The sequence below is a fragment of the Miscanthus floridulus genome, chromosome 19 (genome assembly GCF_019320115.1).
Source record: "Miscanthus floridulus cultivar M001 chromosome 19, ASM1932011v1, whole genome shotgun sequence".
Lineage (NCBI taxonomy): Eukaryota > Viridiplantae > Streptophyta > Magnoliopsida > Poales > Poaceae > Miscanthus > Miscanthus floridulus.
In genome coordinates, this window is record NC_089598.1 from 6338078 (window position 1) to 6357373 (window position 19296).

Consider the following 19296-nt stretch of genomic DNA (forward strand, 5'->3'; position numbering starts at 1 on the left):
TGCATCATAAAACCTAACATTTTTTATATTATATTGGTCAAAGTAGAAAATATTTGATTTCTTGGGAGGTGAGAATGACACTCTTTGTGGGATGGTGGGAGTATTTACTTTTGGATTAAAATATGTGATAGTATATATGTCTAAATTTCTAACACTAATTTGGTTGGGTGGAATTAAGTGATCGGTCCAAGTAAGAGTAAGACATATATATATATTACATATAAATTGTGTCTATATTACTCCAATCTAGGGAAAAGAAACTAAAAATGGGAGACTGAAGGAAGAGAGCTTAAAGAAAGGGATGGATGGAAGGGAAGGAATGATGGCGCGAGGCAGTGGACGGGGGATTTGTTTGGTGCTGGTCGGATGGGGTGGGGCCCACCCTCGCGGGTCCCACACGGTGTGGGCGTGGGGCCGGGACTAGACAAAGTTAAGGAAGGGGTCGCTGTTCTTCTACGTCTCCTCCCTCCCCTCCTTCCACTACGAGCGAGAGAGAGCCGGCAGACTGCACCGCCGTACCCTAGCTTCTGCTAGCTAGTTCCTCTTCTTCCTCATCTCCCATCTCTCTTTCACTGTTCCCTTTGCCTGATATTCCCATAGCGGCCATAGATTGCGATTGAGTTTCTAACTCCAGCTAGCTCACTCTCCTCTCCGATCGATCCGGCCACCGCTTGGTTTCCTTTTTCCCATACATACAAGAGAGATAGATCAATCCCGTCAGTTCACACCATTTATTAGTTGGATCGGATCGATCAGATCAGCAACCCCGTTCCTCCCCGTTCCCGTTTGCACGGCAGTCATCCTTTGATCTCCCTCCCTCTCTCTCTGTCTCCTCCATAGCTTCTTTTTCTCTGTGCTAATACCTAGGTCAGGGGAGAGGCAGCAGAGAGATCGAGGAACAAGTTAGTGCGTGATTAGCCAAGGTCGATCAATCGAGCTTGCATGCACTGATTCATGCAGATCCATGAACTCTCTCTCATGCATGTTATAGCAAGGTAGGTATACTGCTACTCTCTGATCGATGCTACTATATATGAACTATTCAAACCTAGCTTAAAAAGCAGTATATTGTTTCACCTGGATTATTCTCTAAACGTTTTATTATTTGGTTCATCTCGATCTACGTGGCTTGTTGTGTGCTTTCATCCTGTTGATATCATTAGTTTCTTTTTTGGTCATCAATCTTGTTGTTGTACGTACGTGTATAAAAAATCTCTATCTGCTGTGACATTCTTCTTGGGATCTGAACCAGATAATGACCTAGAGAGAGAACAACAACCAGCAGCAAGACAGGGATCGGAGACCGACGAAGAGAGAATAAAAGTTCATTCCTGCCTCCACCATGCACACGTACTATAGCTTCAGCTACTACCAAAGCTAGTAGTAGAGATCTCTCTGCAAGGTTTCGCCACATCTCTCTGATTTGGGAAAGGTATATTCTCCATCTTAATTATGTTACTTTTCATGTTAGATTTGCATATAGATTTTACCGGATCCCGGAACCCTAGATAGGAATGTCCGATTATGTATAGACACTATATAGTATATATATGATGTTTTGTTTGAATCTGACTAAGATGTTCTTGATCGCAGAAGAAAAAGCTATATAGCACGAAGTGTGTTCTTGCACTAGTTCTCTCTCTCTCTCTCTCTCTCTCTCTCTCTCTAAATTCAGCATCAAATTACAGATAATCTTTACTTCTTCAAATCTACAAACACACGGCGCTGCAATGATTTTGTTCCCTTGAAATAATTTCGAAGGGCCAGATCAGCTTGCACGATTAATCACTTACCACCATGGGTGAAAGTAGAATTTGCAAGTGCAAATATACACTATTTTTTTGTTCTACACGCCATGTTTCAAAATGAAACCATTACCATTTCTTACTTGGATTGATCAATGTTTAATTCAGAGTTTTTTCTTATTTATTTTAGAAAAAACATATTTTTTAGATGATGTGAGTTTTATTATTTAAAACAAGAAAACTAAATGAAAGAATATATCCCTGCCTCTTTTAGTTTGAGAATATGGCTGTGTGGTGGACACAATTTGTTTTTCAGCAAAGGATTTTTCAACCTTTTCCAAGAGTTTTGTTTCACGCATGCACAACGATCTCTCCTGCTGTGTGTGTATATAATAATAGGGCCGGGTGAGGCCGAAATATTGTACCTAATATAATACATAGCATATATATGAACAATATACAAAGTATCTGTAGATAGGAGAAAAGAAGGATAATCATATATATGTGCCACACATGCTCTCTTTTGCATATGTACAAGTTACAAATGTGCATCAGCTAGCGGTACGGTGTACTAATTAACTTAAACGCAACGAACATTTCTTATCTTAATTAATAATAAACTAAGAATATATTACTGCCACACATGACTGACCATGGTATGGTAATTAATTAATCTATAATATGGTAAGAACGTACATACACCAGTTCCAAATAATCAACACATCTCTCCAACAAACATCGATCAGAACAATACAAAAAATGACGACGACGCTTACTTATCATGCACACCAAGTAGTAGCTAGCACATATGATCATAGACACGCATGCACCTAGCGCGTGAGTGCCACACTTTAGGGGGTGACCCCATCCAATGTTGGGTGAAATGCATGTATACATTACTATATGCACTAGAGGCCAGGCCAGCCAGCCTGCACACTAGGGAGCGAGGGCCTGCATCCAGGACATGTATGATGAGAGAAAGTTAGCTTTGAGCAGCAACAGCATGCAGCAGGGGAAACATTCCACAAAGAGTAGTGAGTGGTGATGCTCAGTACCACATATATACTACACCACATGCAGTGCAAGGATTGAAGTCATTAGTAGTGCATGCGTCACTACTGCAAATGATCATGCTTGCTTCGAGTATTACTTTTTATCTGTCCATTATCACATGCGTACCCTAGCCTGCTGCCATGGCGGGTTAAAATTATGATCGACGGTACACATATGCATGCATTCATCCATTACATCCTGGCAGGCCGATTGGTTTAATATTTAGGTCCCGGTCGTCTTATAGTACCTGCTATATACTAGCTAGCATGCATGCATGCATGATAAAAGATGTAAACGACTTAACGTAACATATGGTGGAATCATGTGTCGCATCCATGCAATTTCAGGTTGATCAGTCTAGTTATCTACCTAGCTAGATGGGTATGAGCAGCACACAAGCGCAGACGCAACAGCTGGTTCCTCCAGGTTTTCGATTCCATCCGACAGACGAAGAGCTGGTGGACTACTACCTCAGGAAGAAGGTAGCCTCAAGAAGGATCGACCTCAACGTCATCAAAGATGTCGATCTTTACAAGATTGAGCCATGGGATCTCCAAGGTCAGTACATTTACACTGTTATATATATGTTATTATCACTGATATATATAGATGTTTTAATCTCATCATCTTATTACACACACACACATATATTATTACAATTGGCAGAGAAGTGCAGCTTGGGAGGACCTGGCGAGGAGGAGCAGAACGAGTGGTACTTCTTCAGCCACAAAGACAAGAAATACCCGACAGGCACCCGGACCAACCGGGCCACCGCTGCAGGGTTTTGGAAGGCCACCGGCAGAGACAAGCCCATCTATGCCAACAAGCAGCGGCAGCTGGTGGGCATGAGGAAGACGCTGGTGTACTACAAGGGCAGGGCTCCCAATGGCCACAAGTCTGACTGGATCATGCACGAGTACCGCCTTGAAACCAATGAGAATGGCCCTCCCCAGGCAAGCAAATTAAAGCTCTAATTTATTTACTTCATTGTATTAATTACTCTAGCTTAATTATCTATATTAATTAATTTCCTTCACTGCCTACCAAATATATCATACAGTGAGGTTTTGATCATTATATTCAGTATAGTATGATACAAGCAAGGAGTTTTACACTATATATCATACATAAGTTCAGATCATGACAATCCAAAAATATAATGCATGTCATATATACACATATTGGTCGTTGTGATATGTATTGATATTTATCGCATCCCCTCAGCAGCCAGCTGATTACCCTGCATGTGTAGATTGTCGTTGTTACTCACAGCAGCCAGCTTTTTATCCTGCAGATTAGAATTATCATGAAGAAAATATAGATGCATTATAATTTATACCATCATCATGCATGCTATATATATATATATATATATATATATATATATATATATATATATATATATATATATATATATATATATATATATATATATCTTTTATATATCTTATTCATACATACCAACAGCAACCGTATAATGATAAGTGTATTTGTTATAAACTTAATTATAATGTTATTTAGAAGGATATATATTCTCTACTCATGCACATCGTCTCAAAGTTTATCCTATATAAAAGTAGAACTTATCTGAATTTAATTGCCACTCTATCTCTCCTTTATTACTTTGTTCCTGCTTTCCGTGATGTGGCGTACTGTGTCTTCCATGCATTTTATTTAGAACATGCATGTGTGCAACATATGGAATTGCTCATCTACTGATCACTATTAGGGCACTGGACTTGATAATAAATTGATGGCATGGGTTTCAATCTATTAAGAACTATACCATTTAATGTTTTACATTTAAGATGGTCTTTGTTTTCTGAATGATCACATATACTTCATCAGCTACATCTTTCAACATATATATCTTCTATATTTCAGGAGGAAGGATGGGTAGTATGTAGGGTGTTCAAAAAGCGACTACCAACAACAAGAAGAGAATCAGACCATGATGCACCATGCTGGTATGTCGATGAAGATGGAACATTCATGCATGACCTTAACTCTCCCATGAGTGGAATGCCACCACACCACAGCATAGCACAGCTGCAAGAACAACACCTCCAAATGCTGAACAATAGCTACAAGAGGGAACTGAAGCTACAATTCCAGATGCCAAGCCATCATATTCTCAATGCCATTCCTCACGAGCTAGAGACTCCATCCTTCCATTCTCTTTTGGTCTCACCAGACCATCAAACTAAAGCACACCATGCTCACCAACATGTTCAGCTCATGGAGCATGCAGTCGACCAAGTCACTGATTGGAGAGTTCTGGACAAGTTTGTTGCATCTCAACTTAGTCACGACGATGCAGCAAAGGGTGTTGTCGATTATACTGATGAAGGAGATATCCTTCAGGTAAATGAGAAGCAAGAGGTGGCTACCGATTATGCATCAACGTCAACATCCAGCAGCCAAGTTGATCCATGGAAGTGACGATGATGAAATTAATCAAACATATCACCTCATATAAAATATTATATTAAGAGCTACAATAATATATGATGATTATCATATCGGATCAATTGGGACATATAAGTAATTTGATCTACATAGTGGCGTGTAAATAAGACTATATATTGAGTTGAGTATCTGTGTACTACTTATTATGTCCTTCAGGATGTTGTACTGAATATACTTATCACACCGTGTTTCTATATAAATAAGGTCATGGAGAACTTATAAACTTCATGAATCATGATTTGTAATAGGTGATACTCTTTCAGTTATTATGTGATACTGAACTGTTGGTCTATCAACCAATTAACTCGAGATAACCATATTTATATATTTCATTTTGCAGCGATTCTATATATACAGTACCTTTGGCATCACATTTTTCTTTGACTGGATACTATTAGGACAAGTTAGATAATATGGAATCTTAAACTGATATATATGCTTAAACATGCATTCTGGATCACAAACGATATACACAATAGTACATCCATACCAGTATTGATTAGGAGGATGCCATAACCAATAAAGAAGAGTTTAGTTCAGTTTGCTAAGTGAAACCTTGTGGAACTTGGAATTATTTATCTGAACTTTTTTCAAAGAACCAATTATATGAGTTGTCACAACTTACCTATGGAGACTATATATATTGCGTACCATTTTTTTGCCAGCTATGATCCTCAAGCATTACTGCCCAACACTTTTCAGTACACTTACCCACGCATACTACTATATGTTTCCAATACTTTTAACCCTTTTCTGAATAAAAATAAAAAAAGAACTGCAAAGAGAAGTACCAGCAGTTCTACATAGAAAAAGATGGGGGGAAATATATCAAAATTAATAAGGAAGGTGAACCATCGTTTTCCTATATGTGATCAGAAAGATGAACCATCATTCTCTGTATGCAGGGATGATGTGAACCTAACAGGGATCAGCTCATTAAGTAATAATAATCTTCTTTCCTTCTACTCTCGAGAAAGAAAATAGCTAGAGAGTACATGCCTAATTCAGTAATTCCTCGTTTCTAGAAACAAGACCAAAGGTATAGACGAATTTTTTTACTGAGATAGCATTCTATACATGCATTTGTTTTGTCTCCTTAGATGTGCAATTGTGCAAACAGCTAATTTGCTCGAATAAAATGCATTCAGGGCTTTAAGCAGGTCAGCTATGGTTTACTGTTTCTGGGTCCATAGGCTATACACGTATTACTGGGAGCATAAAATTCATCCACTATTTACAATTAATGGGCCGGGCAATGAGTTTCAGGCCAGGATATTAGTGGCACACCTTGTTACTACACTGGTCACATCAATAAGAAATCCTAGCCCAGTGTAACTATCTATGAATGGGGACGTGTATGGTTCTCCATTACGGTTCTGACTAAATGAGCAATGCAAAGGACAAGGAGCGTAATTGATAAGGCAGAGCTCGACAGGAATACCATAGTAAGCAAACTAATGGGTATATCTAGAGTGGAATGTATGCTCTCTACATTTGTACTGGAAATTAAGATAAGATTAGCTCAAATATAATTCCAAGTATATAAGCATAAGAAACAATATGGGGAATATCAAAGGGTAATGCACCAAAAGCTTGTTCAGATCATCATGAACGAACAGGCCAAAGAAAACAAAACAACTAAAACTCGGTTTAATCATGCATACAGTTATCAGCACATTCCATTTGCATCGCTACAAGTATGTACTTCACTAGGAGTTAGGGAGAAGCTGCTGCATGATCACCTATTCACGCTTAGCTTTAGATCACTAACTTATTTTTAGGAATAGTAATCTGTCTAACTAGCCTGTTCAGGAAAAAAAAACTAAGCTAGCAGCTCCTCTCTCATTAGTCATCAAACAGTATAAGGATGAGTTAAGAAGCGAAGGCATATCATTTATTTTCGAAGGGACATACGTAGAATGGTAACATATATAGATTGGTTATAATGAGTTTGACCAGCTAGCAGTAATTAAAGAAATTTCTATCTAGAGAACAGGTAAAAAGAAAAAAAAAATGACAAGTCCACAAATATCATGGTAACTAATGACATGAAAGAAAGGTTGATAACAGTAACATAACTCACCTACCACTGAGAACACGCTGGTGATCATGGCCCAGGGATTATGTGGAACAAGCACAAGCTAGATGACAAAGATTACAGGAGAGAAAGGGCCGGATAGCGACACCACCTTAAGGAGTGGTGCCAATGTAGAGAGTGAAGGGCAATGCTTCCTGACCGATGCTTTAAGGGATCAAAGATAGCAAAGCATGCATAGGAGCAGCAAAGAAAGACATGCGTGTATGCATTGCATGCCTCCCACCAACTGATCGAGCTTCCGGCTTATATAGTGCAAGAGCCCCACATACACCTGACCGCAAGCCAGCCGGCCATGCAGTGCAGTCCACACACCCTTCAAAGCAATGCAAGCATTACACACTCCAGAAAAGCATGGTCTGCATCACACCTCTCAACTACTTCCCAGATGTGTATACTGATAGATGGGACACATACGGCCCTGCATGTCAGTGGCTGCAGTTCCTGTGAAAAAAGAGGCAAGCCACAATATGATAAGATTATTTGCGCGTGTATGAGGTTTAAAAGGAAGGTGTGGAAAAGGCAGGTGTGTTGGGAACCAGGCAGGCAACAACATGCATGCATGCATGAGATCGATGGGCAATGAGATGAGAAGGAGAATCGAAGTGGGTATAATTAAGTACACAGAGAGGGGAGGGTGATGTTTGTTTGTAGAGGAAGATAACATGATGCCTGCGTGAAAGCCTTCATGTGAGACCCCATCATGTCTGCTCGCAGCCCTTCTAAATCTCTAGCTAGTTAGTAATCCGCCATACGCAACTGCAGTTTTCACACTGCATGTACAATCATTCATATGTCAATCTTAATCCAAGCAACACAAATAAAATAAAGGAATATATAGACGTGAAGTCTCATAGAGAGAGATGCACTTTGAACGCTTGACATGCATAAGAAACTAAGAGATAGATAAGGGAAAAGGCTCCTTGTACTTGCCTCATTATTGCGTTCATTTCACGCTGGAGAAGTCTGTATCATGTACTCATGGATCAAGACCCCTCAGCTGCCAAATATAATCACATTGGTTATTAAATCCGCCATTTTTTGTTTCATATAAAAGAAAACAATATATTAATTCTGCCTATCTCAGAAATTAATCGAATCATTAGACTGCATGCAAAAGAATAAGACATAGGCCATTTAATTCAGATCAAGATTCTTTATTGTCCATTTGTCTGCTCCATGCATGGTAGCAGGGGAGGGATGTTTCACTTCTATAGTCTTATACATAAAACAGCATAAATAACTTCAAAATGTGCAGGATGACCAAGGTGAAATGTATCCAGAATTTGACTCAAAGAACTATAGAACAAATTAAGCTCTGTTTTAATCCACAAGAAGAAAAGGTAGTATCATCCAAAACAGGGGACAAAAATTTCAATTCGATATACTCTTTCCCTGATGATGTGCTCTATATTAAGCCAGATGCCCTATCAAAGTAGCAACCCTTTCTAAATGCTGCTTGTTCCTAGTGTTTTAGCTCCTTTTTTATTTGTTTCTGAAACCAAGTGTAGTGTTTTTAACTCTAACTCCTAATCTTAGTGTTATATATGATTGAACTTATGAGCATTCAACCCCACCCCTGCACACCTACCACCATTGTCCAAGCTTAGGTAAGAAACATCGGATTGCATCCCTACATGTCTAGTTATCATGTAACAACAGGTATATTTTTTTTAACTTTTCTTAATGAGGTTAATTTCTATAAGCTCAATTCCATTATATGTCTAGTTGTATATCTCTGGGTCGCTCAATCCAAAATCAAAGTACTTTCTAGATCTTTTTTTATATGTCTAGTTAAAAATATCCGTTTCAGAAAAAAAAAAGTTAAAAAAGAGAGGCAGAAACAGTCATTATCATGGTTCCAGAGTTCAGACTGAATGCCACTAGGTGGCAGCCAGCAGCATAATCTGAAATACTAGGGCAAGGAAAATTGGTGGAGATATGGCCAGAAGCCACTCCAAACTTGCGTGCTGCTACTGGGATCGGGAACACCAATCCTGCCGCCGACTGAAGTGGCTGCATATGCAACAATGATTGCGGCGTGTCTCTTGCCTGGAATTGATATGGCATGACTAAGCTGCACCTGTATGCATCACTCATGACGAAGCAAAATACACTCATGAGTTGAGTTGGGCATAGAGCCAACCACACATGAAGACCATTCCCTAGCCGCAAGCAACCACAGTGAAACAACAATAATGCGGCTAGTTCTGGAGGTAGAACTGTAGAAGCAAGCAAGCATGCATACGGTGTGGAGCCGAGCTCACTTGGGGGGTTGGGGCCGGGGGCAACAAACAAGGGGACGATGCTTCTTCCATCAGTGATTGCTGTTTACTCTACCAGGGACCGGATGCTCAGAAAAAGGCATAAAGGACACAAGCAAAAAGGCTATGTTGAGTTGCTTTTAAGCGTCAGCACAGGTGTTTGTCCTAAGTATCTCTCTCACGTTTGCCACTGCTACTTCTTTTGACAGTCCCGAGGAGTTTGTTTACCCAGTTACATGTTAGAGCTAACATGCTGAGGAGTAAAATAAGAAGCAGAGTACCTCATAAATTGTTAATTTAGTTTTCAGTGTGTTTGTCAATTGTAGAGCTTCTGCTGCAGGTTATTTAGTATTTATTTCAGGCCAAGGTCAATAATTTTCCATAAATCATGTAGGAATTTGTTTTAAAAAAATAAATCATGTAGGGAAGCAGGCAGAGCCATTAATTACCTTTATCAAGGATTATTATGGTCTCATCCATAGCCATATGCAGTTCAAATAACACTGCAAGAGAACAACCTGGAACCAGTCCAGTAGCAATACGAAGAATGACCTGACCAAGTAATTAGCTTTAACATCTATCACGGCTAATGAAGCAGTAAATCACTAGCATGGCAAGATCAGACTAATATTTTCAAGAAAATAGTTTACCAGATTATACAAACCAGAGGGTACGACTGTGCTGGTATAGTTAAATTTGTTCCTGGAAAATATCTATCTTGCCTTATGGCAATTATTAGTTCAAGTTGTTAATTACTTGAGAGAATTACAAGGATTAAGGCAACCGTTGATCACCATGACCAGCTCCCATTATTAACAGTTGACCGTATCGGCGCCTCTGATAGTCTGATGAGTTCATCTTATCCATAAAAGAAGTGGTTCAAGAAAACAAAAGTGAACTGTTTGTTCAAACTATTCAATTCAATTCCAGATCAAGTATTTAAGAGCTATTTCATGGACACTCAAGATTTGTGACAGTATGCACTAGTCATGTACTGATGCTTCTCAGAAAGTTAAGCACTTTAGCAGTTAAATGGTGCGTGACCTTTTTTGAAACATGTTTCAGGGAGCAGGCAAAGCTGCTTGGTCGCTTGGACATATTCCCTGGTGGCTAGTAGTAACGAGCACAGTTAATAAACTGTAGAACAGTATGTATAAAAACTGCTACTCGTCAGGAAGTAGTGATAAAAAGGCTGCAAAGTATATGTATGATAATGGCGAGTTCATGTAGTGGAGAAAAAGGATTGTAGAAGAAAACAGCAGCAAAGAGAAGAGGAGATGTGTTTAGATGTCTGGTTGGTGGCAATATTTTAGTATATAGAAGTTCAGTTTTTTATTGCAGAAAGAACTAATACAGCAAGCAAAAGACTAAGGGCGGAAGACAAATTTAATTGGTAGCTAGCACGAGGAATGAGAATGTAGGCAAGTTTGATGAACAGGTGGTTTCTTACGTGGTATTTGCGTATTTACCTTAGAACTGGTGAAGAAGATTGGGCACGGAAGACGACGGCAATGAGCTTTTGTTCGTTTCCTTGAAGAAGCTTGTTGCTGCAGACAGGCAGGCAGGCAGCAAAGGCTGGGTGCCCGGCGGCGAGAGAGGCGACCTCTGAGCCCTGCCAGGGAGGAGAGCAGGGGACGGCAATACCATCGCCGGCGCAGCGGTGAGCGGTCACATGGCAGACGGCGCCGGCGGACGGAGGAGGCGAAGGCTTCTTGGGCCATAAGGGAAAGCCATCACCAAATCAATAAGATTGATTGCTGGCCCGAAATCACCGGATGACATGGACAAAAGGCCCAACTCACAATTGTTGTTCCGTAACGTATCATTCAAGTAGCCTTCCTCCTCCATCCAGATCATAATAACACGGGAGTTAATCAATCAATCAATTAGCTAGGCTATATAATCCCCTTCCTCAAATAAAGGAGCTCATGTTGTAATTGTTAAATGGAGCCCAGCCAGAAGCACAACAGACTCCATATAATACTGTGGTAAGTACAGCACAACACAAACTCAACAGCTTCATGTATGTAAAAGCTGCAAACAACATAAACCTCCCAAGCCAAAATTGCTCAAAGTCGCCAAGTTTGGCGCAAGTAGCAGACCCTACTCATCTTATTCAATCTTGGTTATATAACAAAGTGTTTCAGCAAAACCTCATCGGAAGCTCAATAAAGCTTTGCTAAAAGGAACGGCAGCAGCCTGCAGTTCAGTGCAGTTCTTCCATTGGTTGAACAGGTCAAACTTGCTCGGTTCTTCATCAGTACTTGCTTCGCCACGCGTTCCAGTTAAGCTTGAGCTGATACCACAGAGGAGAGACCCCGTGGACTCCCCTCGACAACCGAGAATCAAACACATTGAACTCACATCTTCGCAGGGTATCCAGGAGGACCTGGGCCGGCAAGGTTGGGAGGAGCACGGGGATCGCGTCTTTAGGCACCGACGATGCAAGCTCCCGTGCCTTGTGCAGGTGAGCCTCAGCAACAGATGCAACCTTGAAAACTGCGTCTGGCAGCCTCTCGTCCATCCTGACCTCTGATCTGCCACCCTCCCGTGTGAGTAGGCCACATTCCTCAGCCACACTAGCTGGGATATAAGGTACTGTCCCTTGCTTATTTACATGGTGAGGCAGTGCCTTGAGCAGTAACAGAAGCCCGCTGGCTTTGCCGATGTGAGAGGCGGCGTGATCAGCGACGGTGGACTGTATCCCACCAGCCTGCAGGGTCATGTAAAGGATGGTGGACTGGGTGTCTTCCACGTACCTCTCCAACTCAGCGCTCGTCTCGGGAATGGTGCCCTCGTCACGGTTGGCATCGTTTATCCTTGCCTCCACAGACTGCTTGAGCCAGTGCTTGCTCACCTTGTGGTCTGCAATGACCGAAGAGAGCGCCTGGGCAACGGGGTGCTCGACCAGCTTGTTGGCAAAGACCTTGTCGACGGCGTCCTTCCACCAGAGGAGGCGCATGAGGCCAGTCCGAGGGTCAGACACGACGTCCATGGCCTTTGCCGTCTCAACGTTGAAGGCGCGGAAGGTGAACGCAGCCTTGCGCATGTCCGGAGGCAGGTGGAGAAGGCAGAGGTAGTGGTGGTAGTCATAGGCACGGACTTGCCTGACACAGTATGAGAGGGCTGCCTGTAGGCTGCTGCTTGCTGCTGGCGTGCCACTCATGAGCCCTGCCTTCCTGTATCAGGAAGGAAGGTCCCTGCACGACACTGAAAAGGAAATGCAGAGTGTTAGATTAGATTCTGTGTATACAACAGCTGAGATTGGTAAACGTAAACCGAACAAGGTATGCTAAGTTACTGATAAACGAAATGAAGAGGCAACATGAATCCAAAAGGAACGCCTGCTTCAGTTTCAGGGGTTCATAGTGCTGAATATATAAACCAAATATAAAGTAGGGAATTCGCAGGGAAATTAAACATGACATGTGCACCGGTAAATTGCAATTGGTGTGGGGCATCCAGTAGTGCGATCAACAACGCAGACGCAGCATATCGAGTGGAAAGAAATGTGGCAACATAGATGGACAAACTAACTGCATTTTTCATTTAGAATGAAATGAACCGCTGCTGGCTGAATCGATGGTGACCTAGCAGTAGCAGGTGGGAGGGCAACTGAGGATGGGAGACCGCCTGGCGTGGCCGTGGTGGTGGCTAGGGCCTAGGGAGGTCATTACCGCCTTACCGGGCACCGGAGGGTCAGAACCCGGTGACAGCGGCCGGCCGGCCGCCGGAGGCGCACCACGCAGCGCGTGGATCCGCATCCTCAGGCGAACTAAGACTAGCATGCAGATGCGGCGCGAGCCAGTGTCTAACAGAAGCAGGGAAGAGCACAGCAAAGCAAAGAGGGAGGGATCCTTCTCTGAATGAAGGGAAGCGTACCTGTGCGTCGCCGGAGTACCGGAGACGGGCGGCGGCGATCAGCTCTGCCCGTGTTGCTGTTGGGCGGCGGAGTCAATGGATGGGCCTCTCAATTTCCTTCTCCTTCTTTTGGTCGGTTCGGTTAACATCAATAAGTGGGCTGGCCCCGGCCCAAATTGAAGTATTATGGGCCAAACCGGAAAGGTGTCGTCCTCCGGCCGTGCAGGGTGGGGCGTTTATCCGACTCGTCTCTCAGCGACCGCCCACCACTCATACTCAGCAGCCCGGCGCGGCAGCGATGCTCCTCCTGCGCGCCAACACGCTCGCCGCCGTACCGGCCTCCTTCTCCACGGTGCCGGCGGCGTCCTATAGTTACTTCCCCTGGCCCTCTTCCTTATCCACCACTGCCGCGCGCTGCTCCGTCGGCTCCACCGCCAGGCTCGCCGCCGCCGTGCAGTTCGATCCCCTCCGCTCCGGCTCAGGCTCCGACTCCGACCCGTGGGTGCAGCCCGACGGCGTGGTCACCGCGGAGGGCGGCGAAGAGCAGCAACGCGATGACTCGGAGGGGGACTCCACCGACTGGGAAGAGGAAGGGCCCCAAGGATCGGACCCCAAGGGCATCTCCGGCATCCACGTGCCGCGCCAGTGCTACATCGCCGTCCCCAAGGCGGCCCTCCTCGACGCCGTCCTCTCGCAGTTCGCGTCCGACGCCGACGCCGCGGACTTCAAGCGCTGCGCCAGGTGTGCTAATGTTATTTCCCACTTCGCCAACAATCTAGCACAGTACTAGTAATTATTTCATTTCACTCCCTCCCTGCTCTGCAGATGCTTGGACGCCATCCTTCACGCCGAGCACAAGAGGATGCTCGAGGAGATGCGCACCTCTTACATGCTCACGCAACGCCACCAGGAGGAGGGCGATGGCAGTGCCACTAACAATTCTTCGACCTCCGACGTCGTCAACGGCAAAGACTCCTCTGGATTTTTCGGCATTACCCAACAAGACGGCACGTTGTTCCTTACTAGAAGCTTAGGCTTGAGAACTCTGCTCGGATTAACCCCAGACCCTGATTCCCAGACCAGGTAATAATAATAACAATAACAATGATAGAAACGGATACATGAATGCTCTTAAACTCTAGTTGCTTATAAATTCAGTAAGCTACATCCATGCTAAACCACCTTTTTTTTAAAAAAAAAAAGCCATGCTAAACCACCTGACCTGACTTTTTTTTCTTTTTGGGCGAAGGACCTGACTAGTGCCTCTACTGACTGATTGCTATTGTGTGACTGCCGTGTTTTTTTTTAAAAAAAAAAAAAGAGTTGCTTTTGCAACTCAGTTTCAGCGTTCCTTCATGAACCTACTACGCAATGCTCAGTTTGAAGAGCTCTCCGCACAAGATCTGCTCTTGACGTACGCCCTGAATAGTGATTACCTCCTCACGCTGCCCATTTATGTCGATTGGAAGAAGGCTGCTCAATCTAATGCAATAATATTCAGGTCACACTTGTCTGATTCATATCTTTAAAAGGAACTATCACTCTTTGTAGAATTACTCCAGACATCCCTTATTTTTCCTCCCTTATACAGGCGTGGATATGCGACCGAGAGACAGAAAGGCCTCCTGTTGGTTGAGAAACTTGATTACTTGCAATCAAAATTCTTGCAGAATGTCTTCTTCGGCCTCTCCAAGCCCTTGAAAAAGCCAGGCAAATGGCTTAATGAGGTCAGTCAATCTTTCTGTCCTCACATGTTACATGCCTAGTGTTCATGATCTTCAATGTGACTGTGACCTCTTACTTATTATTATATCCTGTTCACCTGTCATACAATCAACACTAACTCTTTAGTGGCTCTAATACTGTTGTACACAGTACACACACAGAGTTGAAAGAGATGGTTCTAGTGGGGAAGTAACATTTGTCTCGGATTATCTATACATGTTATCATAACAGTTTAGGAGCTGCAGTTATTATTGTGCATCACAGTACATGTGCTTTTAGTTCTTTGGCCAATTAACTCAAAAGCATCTATTGCTACAATCCATGTGTGCTCTTAGACCATTGCAAATGAGCTAGCTAACTATCAGAATTCGAGAATAATTTAAATGCTGCAGATTTCGCTACTTCTAGGCAACTTGTTATGAAATCAGCATTCCAATTATGTTCCTTTTTTTCTGAACTCTTACGGATTTTGCGTGTCACTCAGAACTTTTGGCTAATTGTATGTGATTATTTTAGTTCATGGCAGGCTTTGAAAAGATCAACAGATAATCCGGGATTTCAGATCTGGATCGACAAATTAAGACTCTGGCTTAAAGAGCAAACTTATGCAGATAATTCACTGCTGTTGATAGAAAGCTCTTCATGGGACAAGCTTAGTTCTGATCAGTTACCTGATGCAGATGTTCCTATTTGGATCGCTGCACAAAGGGCAGTCTCTCGTTATGAAGGAATTCTGTCACCTGTTGGTCCTCGTGGAAGACTGTTAAGAAAATTGCTTAAATGGACTGGATTTATACCTTCTCTGCCAGAAGCAACGATAAGATCCAACAATGAAACTAAACATCTTGAAGGACATGTGAGGTTAGAGCCCAAGTATATGCATACTGTAGTTTTCTCTTCACTTTAGGGATACTTTATTACATTTTGGTAATATTTGTAGTTTGTGCAAATGAATGCAGCCCAGCTCTACAGAATTATTGCATAAGACCAAGCTTGTTATAAACTTCCAGATTTCTGAAGCATAGCCCATATTCGATTGTTCCTTTGCACATATTCTTCTAGCTACAATAGATATTACTATTATCATTTTATTGTTTATATACATAAATGTGGAAAGAGTTTGCTATAACAAACAAAATTGTACCCGAAAAATTATATGAAATGGTTATTTACTCATTTGCTTGCTAATTTCTTTTGTTGTGATATTATATAACTCGACCATTCATATCATATTTCATGACTTTGTAGGCCAAACTTTCTACCAAGAATTACCCTTGCTAATATATGGGAACCTGCAAGCAGAGAATCTTGCAATAACAATATCTGGGAGATAGTGAAAGCTTCTTTTGGTATTCTGTTTGGGAGGTCTACTCTTCAGGTATGTAGAAAGTTGATTTTGGATCATCCATTTCTTATGATATGATTGTTGCAATGAAAAGGTATGAGTGGTTGTGTTGGTTCAATAGCTGATTGATCACATGCTTACATCAAGCGCAGCAAGAAAAAAAAGAACAGGTTACACTAAAAACACACACATGGCCATGAAGTGCCTTGGACAGCAATACAAAAAAAAAGGAGAGAGAGAGAGAGCTATAAAAGCAATTAAAATGGCATAGGATGGACACGGCCTTTGTTCAAAATAATTTGACATGCTACTACCATGGATAGAGAACTGGCAATATTTTAATGATTTATCTTTTGTTCTGCATAGACTTGGGTATCAAATTAAACTAGAAACTTTGCCAGGAACCAGCATTCCAGGAGTTAATACTACTTTACACTGATGAAGCTGCTCAAAGTGAAAAGAAGGATACATCTGAGATGCTTCCACTACAACTGAAAATTTATGAGAGGATTCCTATCCCAGATCTGCCAGTAAGTCCCTGAGTCTCAGATAAACCGGAAAAATAAAATTTATCGTTTCCTAGATGTTTAAGGAAAACAATGTTTCCCAGATCTAGAGTACATTTCATTAATATCATCCTAGTTAGAAGGCTTGCTATCTATTGTCATTACTCAGATGAGAAATATATTGTCTTGATTACTTTAGTACTGATGAAGCCTTAAAAAGCCTTCACACTGTTGTATTGGCATCATAGTGACTGTCATGCTAAAATTTGTCTGCAGGTAGTTTTTCCCCACAAGGAATTGTCCTTCCGCATCCTAGATACAGTAATTCTCTATCTAACCTTTTTTTTACTCTAATCAGTAATCACCTGTTGTCGATGTGGACCCTTACTATATGACTTGTATACATACATGAGATTCTTTTCTGTTCCTGCACATAGGTTTGTTGATAGTTTGCCTTTAATGCAGGTAAGGCTAGATATTGCTACTGTAATAGGTCTATTGGCATATGTCGTGAACTACAAATTTGAGAGTTTAGCCTCATCTCCGTAAGTATGTAATTTGTATCAGTATTGGCTGATGGAACCACATTTTAATTAATAAAATTATATATAGTGGTTTTGTTTCTTGCATGGTAATGCAGGTCAGCTTTTCTTCTTGATATAGTTGCTGGTAGTGCACTTGTCATACTTGTGTTCCGTGTGGCACTGGGCTACAAACAGACCCGGGATAGATACCAGGTAAATCATTTGCTTTTTTTTTCATTTGTTACATCACAATAGATCCTTTAGTTGACTGTATATCTTTTTTTTCCAGCTTCTGGTGAATAAAACACTATATGAGAAGACATTGGCAAGTGGGTTTGGCTCGGTTTACTTCCTTCTCGATGCTTCTGAGCAACAACAGGTTTGTATTCATCACCGAGCAGGCAAAGCATGATTCTCAATTTTCGGCTTGCTGTTTGAGGCAAATGATTCCTTTAATGATTTGGTTTTGTGCAGTACAAAGAAGCACTTTTGGCATATGCGATGTTACTCTGCAGAAAGAAGTATCAGGTATGGCATGCTCACCTTTGATACCCTGATACATAGTGTTCTTTTTGAAACTCACTGATACCTAGTTGATAGTTGTCACATTACTAACTAATCCACCTTTATGGTCCTTTGCAGGTATCATCTCGTGCAAGCATAAAAGATACATGCGAGCAGTTTATGTACGAGAAATTCAAGGCAAAGGTGAAAGCCTATGGATACATTGTTCTCGTTCTCATGGTGTGGCATGAGATGCGAATATATAATGGAAATTCTGAAGTATTTGGGTTTGCTTGTAGATTGAGATGCCGATTGACAAGGCGATGGAGACACTACTGCGGCTGGGGCTGGTGATTGAGCTTCCAACCGATGGTGGGTCAAGCGTGATTGGTCTCCCATGTTCGGAGGCATACGAAATCCTGAAAAGCCGTTGGGATGGCTTGTTGGAACAGGAGACAGAGCAAGGTAGGTGGACACGTGCATGGTGATGATATATAGGTAGATGGACACAGATTCATGGCGATGGACCAATGGTATATAATACTTATTCGTTTGCTGTGCAGGATGATGAGACATGTACATTGGTGGTTTTGTGTTCTTGGAGTGAAGTGGAATGCAGTGCAGAGACCATTGTTGCAGTAAATCGGATAGAGGAGGTGCTGGTACTTTGTGCTGCTTGACGTGTCGGCAAAGCTGAGGCAAGACGTATGCGTTGAGTCTGAGATGAGATTGAGCTCTCTCTTATAGGAGGCAGTACTAGCAACATAGCAGTCTATATACCAGTTGTGTATAGTGGATATTCACGCACTAGTAATTCAGAGTAGAAGATCGAGCAGGCGAGAAGACAGACGATGCCAATGAAGCGAGATGCAGATGGATGGATGGAGAGATCGATCAGGTGGTACTTAGATAGGTAGGTGCATGTATATGCTTGTATCATTGTTGCAGCTATATATGGTTGTAGGTTCTACCAAGTGTATGTGTATATTTAGTTCATCAAAAAAAGTGTATTATGTGTATATGTGCGACGTGCATGCATAATCGTGAATTCGCACAGTATGTTATACACGATGGCAGTGTATGTATATGGGCGTTTTTATTTGTGAAAAAAAATACTACTAGTATTTTCGAAAGAATTACCGTCTCAAACAAATAAAAAAGAATTACAAAGATAATAGAACTAGTAACTCTGACCTGATGGGATC

At 42.0% G+C, this 19296-nt stretch overlaps 3 protein-coding genes and 1 long non-coding RNA gene across 5 annotated transcripts; 2 read left to right on the plus strand and 2 right to left on the minus strand.

Annotated features, from left to right (window-relative positions):
- Window positions 1-503: 503 nt before the first annotated feature.
- On the plus strand, window positions 504-6988 carry LOC136528356 (NAC domain-containing protein 105-like). Its single transcript, XM_066521307.1, has 5 exons — window positions 504-995; window positions 1253-1432; window positions 3146-3356; window positions 3465-3751; window positions 4683-6988. The coding sequence occupies exons 3-5, from the start codon at window positions 3176-3178 to the stop codon at window positions 5238-5240; spliced, it is 1026 nt and encodes a 341-aa protein (XP_066377404.1). The 5' UTR covers window positions 504-995; window positions 1253-1432; window positions 3146-3175; the 3' UTR covers window positions 5241-6988.
- LOC136528357 (uncharacterized) lies at window positions 4944-11217 on the minus strand. 2 transcript variants are annotated; one of them, XR_010777052.1, is made up of 5 exons: window positions 11096-11217; window positions 10076-10178; window positions 8296-8362; window positions 7351-8135; window positions 4944-5075 (listed from the first exon to the last, which is right to left on the minus strand). It is a non-coding gene; the product is annotated as an uncharacterized lncRNA (long non-coding RNA). The 2 variants fall into 2 exon arrangements; XR_010777051.1 differs by lacking the exon at window positions 4944-5075 and having other exon boundaries at window positions 7212-8135.
- A 284-nt stretch (window positions 11218-11501) lies between these two features.
- On the minus strand, window positions 11502-13592 carry LOC136528086 (uncharacterized). Its single transcript, XM_066520989.1, has 2 exons — window positions 13509-13592; window positions 11502-12836 (listed from the first exon to the last, which is right to left on the minus strand). Exon 2 carries the CDS (start codon window positions 12790-12792, stop codon window positions 11884-11886), a length of 909 nt encoding a protein of 302 aa, XP_066377086.1. The 5' UTR covers window positions 12793-12836; window positions 13509-13592; the 3' UTR covers window positions 11502-11883.
- Window positions 13593-13732: 140 nt separating this feature from the next.
- LOC136528084 (uncharacterized) lies at window positions 13733-19110 on the plus strand. Its single transcript, XM_066520988.1, has 15 exons — window positions 13733-14228; window positions 14313-14570; window positions 14809-14988; window positions 15079-15214; window positions 15739-16073; window positions 16461-16590; window positions 16959-17087; window positions 17340-17384; window positions 17529-17608; window positions 17704-17800; window positions 17877-17966; window positions 18062-18115; window positions 18230-18295; window positions 18391-18556; window positions 18655-19110. Exons 1-15 carry the CDS (start codon window positions 13786-13788, stop codon window positions 18657-18659), a joined length of 2214 nt encoding a protein of 737 aa, XP_066377085.1. The 5' UTR covers window positions 13733-13785; the 3' UTR covers window positions 18660-19110.
- The last annotated feature ends 186 nt before the right edge of the window (window positions 19111-19296 follow it).

What these genes read in the sequence shown, in the direction of transcription:
- LOC136528356 (XM_066521307.1), top strand. Translation starts at nt 3,176, where the DNA reads ATGGGTATGAGCAGCACACAAGCGCAGACGCAACAGCTGGTTCCTCCA. An exon ending in TGAGCCATGGGATCTCCAAG is followed by an intron (nt 3,357 to 3,464) that starts GTCAGTACATTT and finishes TACAATTGGCAG; the next exon opens with AGAAGTGCAGCTTGGGAGGA. An exon ending in ATGAGAATGGCCCTCCCCAG is followed by an intron (nt 3,752 to 4,682) that starts GCAAGCAAATTA and finishes TCTATATTTCAG; the next exon opens with GAGGAAGGATGGGTAGTATG.
- LOC136528086 (XM_066520989.1), bottom strand. Translation starts at nt 12,792, where the DNA reads ATGAGTGGCACGCCAGCAGCAAGCAGCAGCCTACAGGCAGCCCTCTCA.
- LOC136528084 (XM_066520988.1), top strand. Translation starts at nt 13,786, where the DNA reads ATGCTCCTCCTGCGCGCCAACACGCTCGCCGCCGTACCGGCCTCCTTC. An exon ending in GACTTCAAGCGCTGCGCCAG is followed by an intron (nt 14,229 to 14,312) that starts GTGTGCTAATGT and finishes CCTGCTCTGCAG; the next exon opens with ATGCTTGGACGCCATCCTTC. An exon ending in ACGAGAAATTCAAGGCAAAG is followed by an intron (nt 18,296 to 18,390) that starts GTGAAAGCCTAT and finishes GTTTGCTTGTAG; the next exon opens with ATTGAGATGCCGATTGACAA.